At 39.5% G+C, this 12,464-nt stretch overlaps 1 protein-coding gene across 2 annotated transcripts in view; it reads right to left on the reverse strand.

The window, feature by feature from the left end:
* Nucleotides 1–282: 282 nt before the first annotated feature.
* UBE3D (ubiquitin protein ligase E3D) overlaps nucleotides 283–12,464 on the reverse strand; it is a 141,111-nt gene continuing 128,929 nt past the window's right edge. Inside the window, exon 10 of one of the 2 annotated variants that reach the window (XM_005869933.2) lies at nucleotides 283–812. In XM_005869933.2, coding sequence (XP_005869995.2) covers nucleotides 792–812 — 21 coding nt within the window. In that variant the 3' untranslated portion in view covers nucleotides 283–791. The other variant, XM_014542651.1, reaches the window with a different exon arrangement.

The following is a 12,464-nucleotide window of genomic DNA, read 5'->3' on the forward strand; positions in this document are numbered from 1 at the left end:
CAGACCCAGAGCCCGTCCTCCTGAAGGGGGAGTGGGAAAGGAGGAGCTGGCTCTGGTCCGGGCTTCGCTCCTACTTCGTGAGAACAGGCAAGTCTCCAACCTTTGCTGTAAACTCAGGAGCTGGCTGCGCTCGCTCTATCATTCTCATTCAATGACCTCTTCACCACCTGCGTGGGCACACAAGGGTTTTGACAGCTCTGTACCAGGATGCCAGTGAGGTCTATATACTGATTTGCAATAATATTGGTAAAGGAAATAAAGAACAAAGGGAATACAGGCAGGTTTGCATAAGTGGGAAAACCTTTAATTTGATAATCATTTATTCAACAAACATTTATTTATTGAGCATCTCCTCTAAATAAGGTATGCAAAATTCAATATTTTCATTTTAAAAAAATTGTTTTAAAGGAACCTGAGAAGTTCTTTGAAAGTTTATTTCCAAAGATTTATGGCAGTTAACACAATTCCAGCAGCAAAGTCCCTCTGCATTCCACTCTGGACAGCCGGGTCTCCGCTAGCTCGCAGCCTTCCCGGTGGTCTGACACAGCACACATTTGAATGTTCTTCTCTGTGGAAACAGGGACTGAACTTCTACACTTAACTCAACCTGCTACGGTGACTTCCTTCACCACCTTGGTCTTTCACAGAGTTGAAGTTTAGAGAATATATACAGGTAAAACTCAAACTCCACTGCAGGGCTCGGGCTCTTGTCTGTAATCACTGCTCCCTGGGCTGACTGCCGGCCTCCCATGCGCTCCGTGCTGTGCAGAGGAAGACTTCGGCTCCCACGGTTACATCTTCAAAAAGGCCACCTGGAAAAGGAAGAAAACCCCCCAGCGCTTTACTTATCTAACATGATGAAATGGCTGGGTAAGTGTGGTCAATAAGGACGCATGTTGATCTAAAAAGATTCTTTGGCCAGACATTACCATTTTACAGAAGGAGCCAATTAGTCCTTCTAAAATGAATCATAGAGTAATTTAAATGATTCGCATACACTTTAAAGAAAAAAATAAAAGTTTTAATTGACACTAAAGTTGTATTGCTGTGAAGTAACCCAGGTCTCTTTCCCATTGGTTCAAATAACTGCTCAGAACTCCCATAAGCAGAATTCTGCGTCCTAAAGATCCCTGGGCAAGTCCAGCTCCTTGTCACTCTTGGCAACTATACCAGCTTCTCCTCAGGTCATGCCAATGCTTTTAACCACACTCAATCATCAGCAGCGATCAATCCTAAAACTCAGTGTTTTAAAATTTTTTAATTCATACAGGCATAGGCACAAGACATGTTCTGACTATTTAATAAGGCCCAGATCAAATGCATCTAATTTCACAATCATTTTAAATAACACAGAAACAAACATCATAAAGTCAATCATAATTGTTTAGAAAGTTTTGGTTCAGGGGTGATAATAAATTGGGGACTGTGCCAATATCAGGCAGAGATGGGATGTAGATCAGAGATAAAGACCAGGAAGTATGGGACAGTTGAGAAGGTCAACCTAGGCCTTTCTGGGGGGAAAGAGTAAGCAACAGAAGTAACAGCACTCCACTCTTAGTGGTTCTTAAGTCCCCGAACACAGCCAGAGGAGGCATGCATTTAATGACGCTTGTTAGGTGGAAGGGAAAAGAATCATGCAGGGCAGAAAGCATCTGCTTTATGTTGAGTAATTCAGAAGGATGTTCCTCTTCATGCAGTGCTGGTAAGAAAGGCACCTGCTGAGTTTCCATATCAACTTCCTGCTGAGTCTCTATATCAAGTTCTGCAATGAGAACACCAAAGTTGAAGGAGCAGGCAAAGAAGAAAGGTTAAGATTCTTAAACAAAATGTAAACACGAACAGCTGTTACAAACCTCAATGGCTTATTGTGAAAATTAAATGAGGTAATAGTTATGAAAATGCATGTGTTTCTCTCTCTGGCTTCTCAGATGATAACTGATATTAGGAGTCCATAAACATTTCAGATGAGAAGGGGCTGTTCAAGAGAGACCAGCTGGGAACCTTAGGGAATGATCACAGAATTACAGGGCAAGGGAATTTAGGGGCTGTTGAGTCCGACTTCTGGCTTGCTGTAGATGGTGTGCCTACAAGAAGTTTACAAAGGCCTTACAAAAGAAGACAATGCCAGCCCGATGAGGAATGAAACTAGTTATTTCATTTTTAATTCTGAAAATTGCTGTTATGAAGTATTCTAATCAGGAACTACTCAGAATAACAATGACATTGATAAACCTATATATATAAAAGGCTACGTGACCGACCATCCATCTGTCCATCCAACCAACCGACCTACCAGCCAGTACATATGATGCGCACTGGCAATTCAAAAATAAACGTTGACTGGCGCACGAGTGATACATATAAAGCTCTTGCTGGTGCCAATCACATGCATGTGTTTCGTCTGTCATTGTCGATCATGAATTTGGTTGACACTTCTATTATAAAGAAAGGGCGAACAGTGATATTAAAATATTTCTTCTAATTAATTTCCTTTTAATGTGCACTAGGGCACTAGTGTCATCATAAAAGTGGTTAAGAACTTTAGCTCTGGAATCACACAGACCAGTGCTTCTCAATGTTGGGTGATTTTGCCTGCCAGGTGACATGTGGCAAGGTCTGAACACATTTTTGATTGTCACAACTTATGGGATGCTATTGGCATCTAGGGGATAGAAGATAGGAATGCTGCTACACATCCACTAATGCACAGGGCACCCCTCACCTCCAAGAACAAATTATCAGTCATGCCCCCCTCCCCCCAATCAATAGTGCCAATGTTGGAAAATGCTGTAATTTAGACATAGGACTTTAGTATTAGCTCTCACATTTACTAGCTGGGTGACCTTCCACAAGTTTGTTAGCCTCTCTCAGCCTTTCTCCAATCTGCAAAATGGGAATTATAGCAGGACCTACCTGGAACTTGTAAAACACTTTACATGAAGCCTATTTTGACTCCTCTCATCCTCAGCACAGTCCCGTGACTTAAATAAAGCAGGCATTTGACGTTGCTGTACAAGTGAAGAAACAAGCTCAGAAAAATTCAGTGACTTGCTCAGGATACAAGGCTATGAAGTATCAAGGATGGGCTTCGGAAGAAACTTTAATTTTTAATCTATGCTTTTTCCATTGAATGAGATAAAACTGCAGAGGTTTAGGGACCTTTAATCTTCATTATTGCTTCAAATACCAAAGATTTATTTTCTTTTGCATGCCTGTGGCTATGAACAAATACATAAAAGGCTGAGCAGACTAAATTAAGTAACCAGAAATAGAGCCCCCTCAGAAAAGAAAACTTTAAAATTCGACCTAATATGTCTTTTTTCATCCCTGGTTTTTATAGTTCCACCTGCCAAGTACATTCTGTATTTTTTGCAGGACTCAATAACAAGCATATGCAATCATCCTTTGAAACAGATAATGTACAATGCATTTTAGTGTCTTTATTTAAAACACTGTGGGTTATCATTTCAAATGCTGATTTTGTGTTCCTAGCTTTTAACCATGACAGGAGAAATTGCTTTCCCTAACTGCCATTTATTGTAAGAGAGGATAATTTTATTTTGTTCCACGACACTGAGAAAAATCTCTGTATTTCATCTTTTATTTTTATTTTTTGGTTTTATTCCCCAAAGCAAAAGTTTTAAAGCTTTCAGAGGATATCAGTACAGTTATAGCTTCAGGCCCCACTGCTACATTTCTGAAATATACAGTTACAAAAGTATAATTATTAAAAACTAGGAAAGACAGGACTCTTCCATGTTGGCTGTGAGGTCTGACCCCGCCCTGTGCCCTGAATTTGGACACTTGGGAATGGAAAGGATGAGAGAGTGAAGACATCTAAATAAAGGTCTCTGCTTTGAGTCATCATCTACAAACAATCTTCTTAAACCACAATAGACAGGGCCAGGCCGATGGAACAGCTGACCAAATGTTAAGTTTAGAATGCTTCAATACGTTTAAGTTAAACACATTTTGATGTTCTGTTATCTTCGTTAACAAATGTATATTTGAAATTCTATTCCTCAGCACAGATTTAGAATTTCAATCAATAGAAAGGTACGCTGTCAAGGCAGGCTGCAGAAGATAAAATTAGCTTTTTATAAAAAGCTACATAACCGTTTTAGGGTGTGCTAAATAAGACAGATGTAATTGTGAAATACTGGAAAATGTGAGCTTCGTAATAATTGCAGACTCTAGAAAAGACTCTTTAGAATAAGTAGCATAACCATAGACAACTGTTCCTCTTAAAGAGTACTGTAGACTTAAAAAAGTAGGTATTTAAAACTATGCTTTAAATATGTATTGTTGTCTAAGCATGGCTCCTGTTCAGTTATGTTCTGCAATAGGAAAAGAGAGTGTACACTTTATATTATAAACTAAAGTTTCTAGGATCAAACTTCATTTATAAAATAAAATTAATATGAAAATACAAATTAGTTTCAACCTTTACCTTGTATCTCAGCCATGGATGCACTGTGATGATTCACATGTAAATAAATCACGTAGATATAAATATAAATATAAATTTTGTCAAGCATTTATAAATTTGGCATCTTAAGGAACATTGGGATTAAGCTATTCTGACTCACTAACTCAGCACCACTCAGGCCCATGCTGCTGACACCTGGACTGAACTTTTTGAGTTGGAGAAACAATGTAAGATACGGGCAGGCAGGCTGGCTCCATTCACTCAGTTCACCCAACAGTAAGTACCTTCTACATGCCAGTGACTGTCCCATCACAGAGCACACTCAGAAGGTGCTAACACACAAGTGGGGAGGCAGTCCAGTAAAGAGATGATTCTAATTAGATGCCACGAGTTTAAGACAGATGCTTTATGCCTGTTGGCAGAAAAAAGACTACTCTTGAGTTATGAAAGGGAGTGAGATTTCAGAGGCAGTATCCTGAAAAAGGTAGTTATGACTCTACTACTACTACTACTACTACTACTACTACTACTACTACTACTGTGTTGGCAAGGAGAGACAATAAAACAGGCGTGCTAAATGAATTAGCAGCAAACAGGAAGGATGGAACAAAAGATGTGAGAAGCAACACAGTGAGGGGAAAACTCCTCTCCCTTTAAACTGACAGTTGTGTGCGTACTAAACCGCGGACAGAAATGTGGCATGAAGGGAACATCAGTGCTGGTCCCCGCCCCCCCCAACCCCCCAACTCCAGAGTTCCTGCACAAGTCCTGTACGAGCCTTTAGGAAGCAGGAGAGAAAGAAGTAAGGTGGCTGACTACAAATTAATGTCAACCGTTACCTTTTATTTAAGCCATGGATGCACTGTGATGATTCACGTGCAAATAAAACGCCTGTTGATTTTCATCTTCCTGGGAACCAGTTAAACTAAGCATAATTATGTTTGCTAGTGGACATCTAGGTCAAAAGCCAGCAGTGGGAGAAGAGCCAGCAGGGAGATGTGTGTGTGTGGGAGAAAGAGAAGAGGACGGAGCCTTTTTATCTCTAGACGGGGCTGAAAATGTGGAAAAATGCCACTGTGCCTGGGTCTTGATCCTATTCTTCAACAAAGCATTTAAGTTCTAGACATAAACTTCTCATCACCTCTTTCAGAATAAATGGATTATGGAGAGGAATGTGGGCACTGGATGGTGCTGTTGCAGTGAACAGGCAGGCCTGGTGCGATCACCGAAACTCCCAAGTACATGAAGCAAACCCAGTAACTTGGGTAATGACAGCAAACCCGTGGGGCAAATGTTTATATGACAACCGTCTTTAGGTGTTACATGAAAATACACTGCCTCGAGCACAACACATACTTGTTAAAGGAAATAATTCTATTTATGAGTGGGTGTTAAAACGCATACTATAATGCAGTGCTACCACAGTAAATACACTGTCACTCATAAATCAAAATGTCCTTTTAATTTCTCATTCCCATGGAATGTCCTCCTGCGGGAGCTGGGCAGAGGGAACGGCGGCACCACAGCTCGGGACGAGAAGGGTGCTGTGAAAATCAGCCCTGCACTGCCCTGCTGGCGACAGGTCTCCGACCAAATACGTTTACTCAGAAATAGAGTTCAGAAATGAAAAGGTGTTTTTCTACAGTATCAACTGATTAAAAAATTTAGCAGCCAACTGTTTGAATAAACAATATTCCAAGGAAGCTTTGCTCACGCTTATCTACCTTAAGGTTGGGAAGCATGGATGTTGAAGAAGACAATATATCTGGGATAACAGTGCAATCTGAGAATCCAGGAGGGGACATGAACCCACAGCTTTCCATAGCAGATGAGTGGTTCTTGTCATCTAAACAGATTTATTTCAGTGATATTTTTAAACTCCTATTTTAGTTGCAAATATTCATTCTTCTAACAGAGACATAGCCAAGGAAGAATCTTGCTTCATTCAGATAAAGACTTTCTTTCTGCCTCCCTGTCAAGGATGGAGGAGGGACTAGCTGGTGAGGTTATGGCTGGGAATCCCAGTTAGCAGTGGGGGAAGTGCCATGAAAACATGACACAGGCAGCAACGAGAGGCTGTAACGAGTGGTCCGGGGCCAGGACTATTCAGTGCGTGAGTGCAGAGCTCTGTCAGGTAGGAAGGATGGCAAAGGTGATCAACCACACTTTTTAGGGGAAAGGGTGAAGGAGGGTCATAGCTGCTCCTGCAAACTGTCCCAGACAATTGTATCTCATGCCTGAACACACTAACTTCTGTTGGTTGATATTCAACAAGTTCTTTACTGCAATGATTACAACTTAGAGAAACACTTACTATGAAATCAAGACTTGTATTGCTTACAGAAATGAAGATTTGTATTGTTCACTGTATTTTGTTTGTTATAGCAACTGATTTATAAATATATGAATTATAGACAAAATTAGAAAACACAGAAAAGCACACACAAAAAGAAAAAGAAAAACTTTGAAACTCCATTACTCAGCAATAACAACTACTAATACTTTGGGTATATCTTTCTAGACTTTTACTTTCTATGTATAACTGAACATTTCTATAGATGCTGTTCTGTAATGTATACTAATAGCTTCTTGTTAACCTAATAATATGTTGGGATAATCTTCCCGTGACAGTGAATATTCTTCTATGATTTTTTATTTTTATTTTTATTTATTTATTTTTTTTTTACATTGCGTTGTAATTTATTGGCTTCTGGGTCTTTTATCTTACTCTGATAGGTAAAATAAGTTAAAAGTTCACTCTCATCTATTTTTTTTTCTTAACACTTAGTATAGTGCCTGGCATAGTGAAAGTAGTAACAAGTATTTGTTCAGTAAATGATTACATGTGTTGAAAATGCTGAGGTGATGTGCTGGGGTCCAACCCCAGAGGGTCCAGGGGTCCCCAAAGGTGTGGATGGAGTCGGCGAAGAAGGAATGACACGGAGACAGCGTTCAGTTGATCAGCAGCCTAGTCAGGACCTCTAGCCAGGATCTCCAGCCAAAGTTCTGGCCAAGTTCTGGTCTGGATCTGATCTCTTCTATGATTTTTTAAATGGAAAACAAATTTAAGGTTTTTGGGGGGAGAAGGTGGTGATGACTGTTGGGCCCAAAGCACACTTTAGTGTAATCTAGCCTAGTGGTTTTCATGGACATTTCCTGCCACGTCAATGCATCACCTGGGAATTTGTTAGGCAAATCCTTGTGCCTGCTCTAGCCCTGCTCCATCAGAAAGTCTAGGGGTGGAGCCCTGCAACTGGCGTCTTAATAGATCCCTTGGGCGCTTCTACTTCATGCTAGAGTTTGAGAGCCAACCATTTGATAGAGCTGAGCAAACTTAGAGAAGGTAACTAACTTATTTACAGTAACACAGCTGATAACAAGAGAGGCTCAACCGTAGGCCTTCTAACTCCTAACCCAGCGATTTGATTTCTAGACCAGGGCAAACTGAAGACACTGGCCCAGACAGAAACAAATGATCTCCAGCCCTATTTCCTGATATTGATAAAGGAGGCTGGGCCCAACGTCTACCAAGGGTGAATCCTCTTTGTTAGTTATCTAGAGACTGAAGGGGCCAAATATCAAACTGACCTACACTATAGAGTTAGTCTATTAAGAGTTAAGTGAATGAATTTTTGTTTGGGGGGGCGGGGTACTGGGAAGGGTGGAGACAGGGAGTAGATAAGTCCTGATGTGGTTTTCTTTTCTAAATTAGTTACTTCATGTGTGTTTTTTCAGCAAAATTATTTGATTAATTCTGGTAAAGACAACTGTCATTAATTTGACTTCAAAATAAGGCTCCCGTGATGGCACCAAATGCTGGCAAAGAAACCAAATCTCCTAAACATTGCTTGGGGTAATATAAAATGGTATAGACATTCTAGGAAACAATTTGGCAGTTTCTTTTAAAAATAAACATGCAGTTACTATATGACACAGCAATTGCAGCCTGGGACATTTATTCCAGAAGTGAAATCTTTATGTTCACAGGAATACCTGTGCACAAATGTCCATGCAGCATTATTTTAATAGCCAAAAACTGGAATCAGCCCAGGTGAGCAGTTCAACAGTGGTACACCATACCATAGAATACTATTCCATAGTAACCAACAGTGAAGTGTTGATACGTGCAACAACTTGGAAGCATCTCCAGGGAACCAGGCTAAATTTAAAAAGCAGCCTCAAAAGGTCCAATACTGTATAATTCCATTTATATAACATTTGTGAATGACAAAACTTCCCCAAAAGAGGACAAGGTAGTGACTGCCAGGGGTGAGGGATGGTGGGGAGGGGAGAGAGGGTGTGATTATAAAAGGGCACCCGGAGGGATGGAACTAGTAGTGTCTTGATTGTGGTGGGAGAAACACAAACATGCACAGGTGATACAATCTCAGAACTTCATACTCTCGTGCACACGTACACACACAAATAAGTATACGTAAAACCAGGGAATCTGAGTAAGGTGAGAGGCACTGTACCATGTCAATACCCTGGCTATGGTAGTGTACTATAGTTCTGCAAAACTGTTACCACCAAGAGAAACTGGGCAAAGTATACAAGGGATGTTTTGTATTATTTCTCACAACTACAAGCAAATCTACAACTATGTCAATAAAAATTTCAACTAAAAACCATGCCATAATACTTGGCAAATGATCTTGTCTAGCTTACTTCAATCCAGTTATCTCTAGATATAGCTTTGAGATGCATTCTTTTTTAAAAATTTCTCTGTATTGTTGAGAGTATCACAGATGTCTCCTTTTTTTTACTCCCCATTGACCCCCTCCTCCCTGCACCGCCTCTCCTAGGCCTTCACCACACTATTGTCTGTGTCCATGGGCTAGGCATATATACATATAAACTCCCCGGTTAATCTCTCCCCACCCCTCCTCACCCCCGCTTATTTAAAGTCTTGCTCACATTGACATTCTGGTCAATATATCACTGAGATCTCATCTCCCTCAGTAGAATGACCTGAGTAAGCCAGTAAGTTAATATTGGAATGAGTCCTGAAGCAGGTGGCTATAGTGCGATAGCCCCATTATATTTACCAGGGTTCAGGCTAACAGCGTGGCATTAAACATGTAGGTTACACACAATAGCACCTTAGCTCTTAGGTTCTACATGAAGTATTTATTCTAAATAGTCTGCTAAGCATACGTTTTTTGCTTTTTTACTGCCATGAAGTAAATAATGAGGAAAGATTCTGGCTTTTTAAAAAATCAAAATGCCATAGAAAAATTTCCAGACACATACATAATGGCACTCAATACATTAGACTAAAACTATAATTTTAATCTTAAAAGTCATATTAACTTATAAAAGACTTGGGGAAACAGGAAAAAAGAGAAAAAGAAACATATGCTATAATGTTTTAACAAAATTATGACTTGGGTCTATTTTCATTTAGCTTTAAGATACATTTTTTTCATATTAATTACCTTTTCTACATATTTTTAATACCATAAACATTTTTACGTGCCTCTCAATAGTCTTTATTTTAGTTTAAAAGCTGGAAAATAGTCCTTCATAGCTTAATCTATTATAAACATAATTTGTTCTTAGGTTTGTTAAGATCATAATAATAAAATAGTTATTGTCATGTTTAAAAATTTTTTCCATATTTTAGAATATTCCCTAAGGATAGAGTCATAGAGTTCCAGAAATGGAATTATTAGACTTAAAGATATGAATATTATAATAATTTGATGCATATTTTTTCCAATGAGCAGTACCCACTGGCAATGGTGCCAGCATTAAGTCTTTCTTTTAAAATTAGTGCTAATTTAATAAAAGAAAAATAACATTTCAATGCTTTTAAAATTTATTTAATTGCTATGAGTGGAAACATTCTCCCAAATGTTCATTTGTAATTGTTTTTCTTGTGAATTGGTTAATTGTGAGTTCATGTCCTTTTTCTGTATCTACCGACAGGGGGTTTAATTTTTTTTAATGGTCTGTATAAGCTCTGCAGTGAGTGTTAATGCGTTTTATGCAATGAAGAAACTAAGTGCCAGGCATGGGCTCATCTCACTAATTCCTACAAACTCCACTTGCAGTAAACATCTAAATTAATTATGTCCCCAAAATATAAATGAGGAGACAAGGTTCAGAAAAATCCAGTAACTTTTGCTCATTGCGACAAGCTAGTAAGACAAGGCTGAGTTTGCAACCAGGCCTTTGTTTCGGAGCCTAGCCTCGTGTTCATTCCATCATAAAAGCTCCCTGCCATCTAATTAGGGAGAGAGATAATTGCTACAGTAACTCTAACTGAAGAAAGAATCCATACTACCATTCCAATTTTAAGCCGGATTTAGCAGCCGTTGGAATGATGCAGGCGCTCTATTTTTAAAGAAGAAAGTAGATTATTTCTTTTGGATTAGATGAAGAAGGAGAGAGAAGACAGAATGACAAATTAAAGCCCTTCCTGTAATGAGAAAGTAATTCTTTGATTAGAAGAGAAAACTTCTGGCAAATGAGGAGAACCAACAAGATAGATGAGAAAGTGGCCTGAAATCTCAGAAAGGAATTTCTGCCCATAAGTTTAGAAAGCAGGATGAATCATACTAGTCTAGTTTAGTCAGTTCAGTAAAAAAGATTATGACTTGGAATAATTAAATAACAGTTAAGGACTGGTGAGAAGGGGATCAAATTATAACCAGATGCATATTTTCCTTAACCATTACTACTTCACCATTACTTTGAAAATATAATATTTTAAAATATGCAAATCTTCAAAGGAAAACATACTACTATATCCATGTTCAAATAAACACCATTTATTTCTTAAGCCAGTTATTTGGAGTTGTGGGAAATAAACAGTGATCATGAAACTGTAATTAATCTATTTTAAAGATGGGATAGAGACTGGCTTATAAGGATTTAAAACTACAAAATGAAATGAAAATAAATGCTGGTACTGACAGAGAGGAACACAGTGAAAAGGACAATGTTACGTGATGTTTTCCACGAGCCTCCGCTTTTCACTTTAAGCCACAGGGAAAGCCAAGAGGGGCTCCTTACACAGAACTGCAGATGGAGTTTCCTGAAGGCAGGAACAGCGCAGGGTGCGGGATGAGGAAAGGGCACACAGCGATCAAGGCTCTGCTTGTTCAAAGTGGTAGGTTTACACCCACATCTAAGCTCCATGGGAAGCCAGAAGAAACCAGGTGGATACTCGGAAAGTGCAGAAAGGGGAACTATACAAAGACAGGAAAGCTGGAGGTAAAGGATACGGAGCAGAGAGAAGTGAAAACAGATTAGGGTGAGGAAACAACACTGTGCACAGACCATGGGAGAGCAAAGACCCAGGCTCTGGACTAAGAGGGGAGCTGAGACTGACCACAGACAGCTTCAGCTCCCCCCAGATCTGACCACTGGTGGCTGTGGGGGTCAGTGATAAAGGACGCAAATGGATCAGCAGGCCTAGGAAAGCTGAGGACCCTAATAAATGGAAGAGCTTATTATTAATACAACTATATCTAAGTGTTTTATGTAAATGTTGCTACAGATGCATCTTTTTCTCTATCAGCTGTTCATGAACGAATCTTGTTTAATTATTTTTAAAGGAAGAAGCACAAATGGCTGGTATGTATAAAATATCCTAGGATTAAATAAGGTTTTCTTTGGCTTATACTACCCCAAGTAAAAATAACATCTACCAGTATCAGGTACTGAAATCGCAGATATTGCACCTGAGAACAAACTGCAAACCTATAGTATCAGCAGATGTAAGAATGCAGATGGCTTAGTGTAAAATATCACCTGCTATTTGAAACACAACTCCAAGCCCAGAGGTTACTAATGGATACTTCAATGCCAGTCAGAGCTGGCAAACTAGAGAGATGAAAGAGGCAGCCTGGCTCAGGGGAAAGAACACACGTATTTTCCAGAGACAACATGGCAGGTAACCCAGCCCTCATGCCTTAATCTCTTCATCTGTAACATGGGGCTTCCAGCTTCCTCAAGTTGGTCAAGGTTTGTATCAGGTACACCAGTGTCTGTGACTGGTCCCAAGTAGGCTTTCTCTTCCCCACAC

Source organism: Myotis brandtii, unplaced genomic scaffold (assembly GCF_000412655.1).
Source record: "Myotis brandtii unplaced genomic scaffold, ASM41265v1 scaffold31, whole genome shotgun sequence".
Classification (NCBI taxonomy): domain Eukaryota; kingdom Metazoa; phylum Chordata; class Mammalia; order Chiroptera; family Vespertilionidae; genus Myotis; species Myotis brandtii.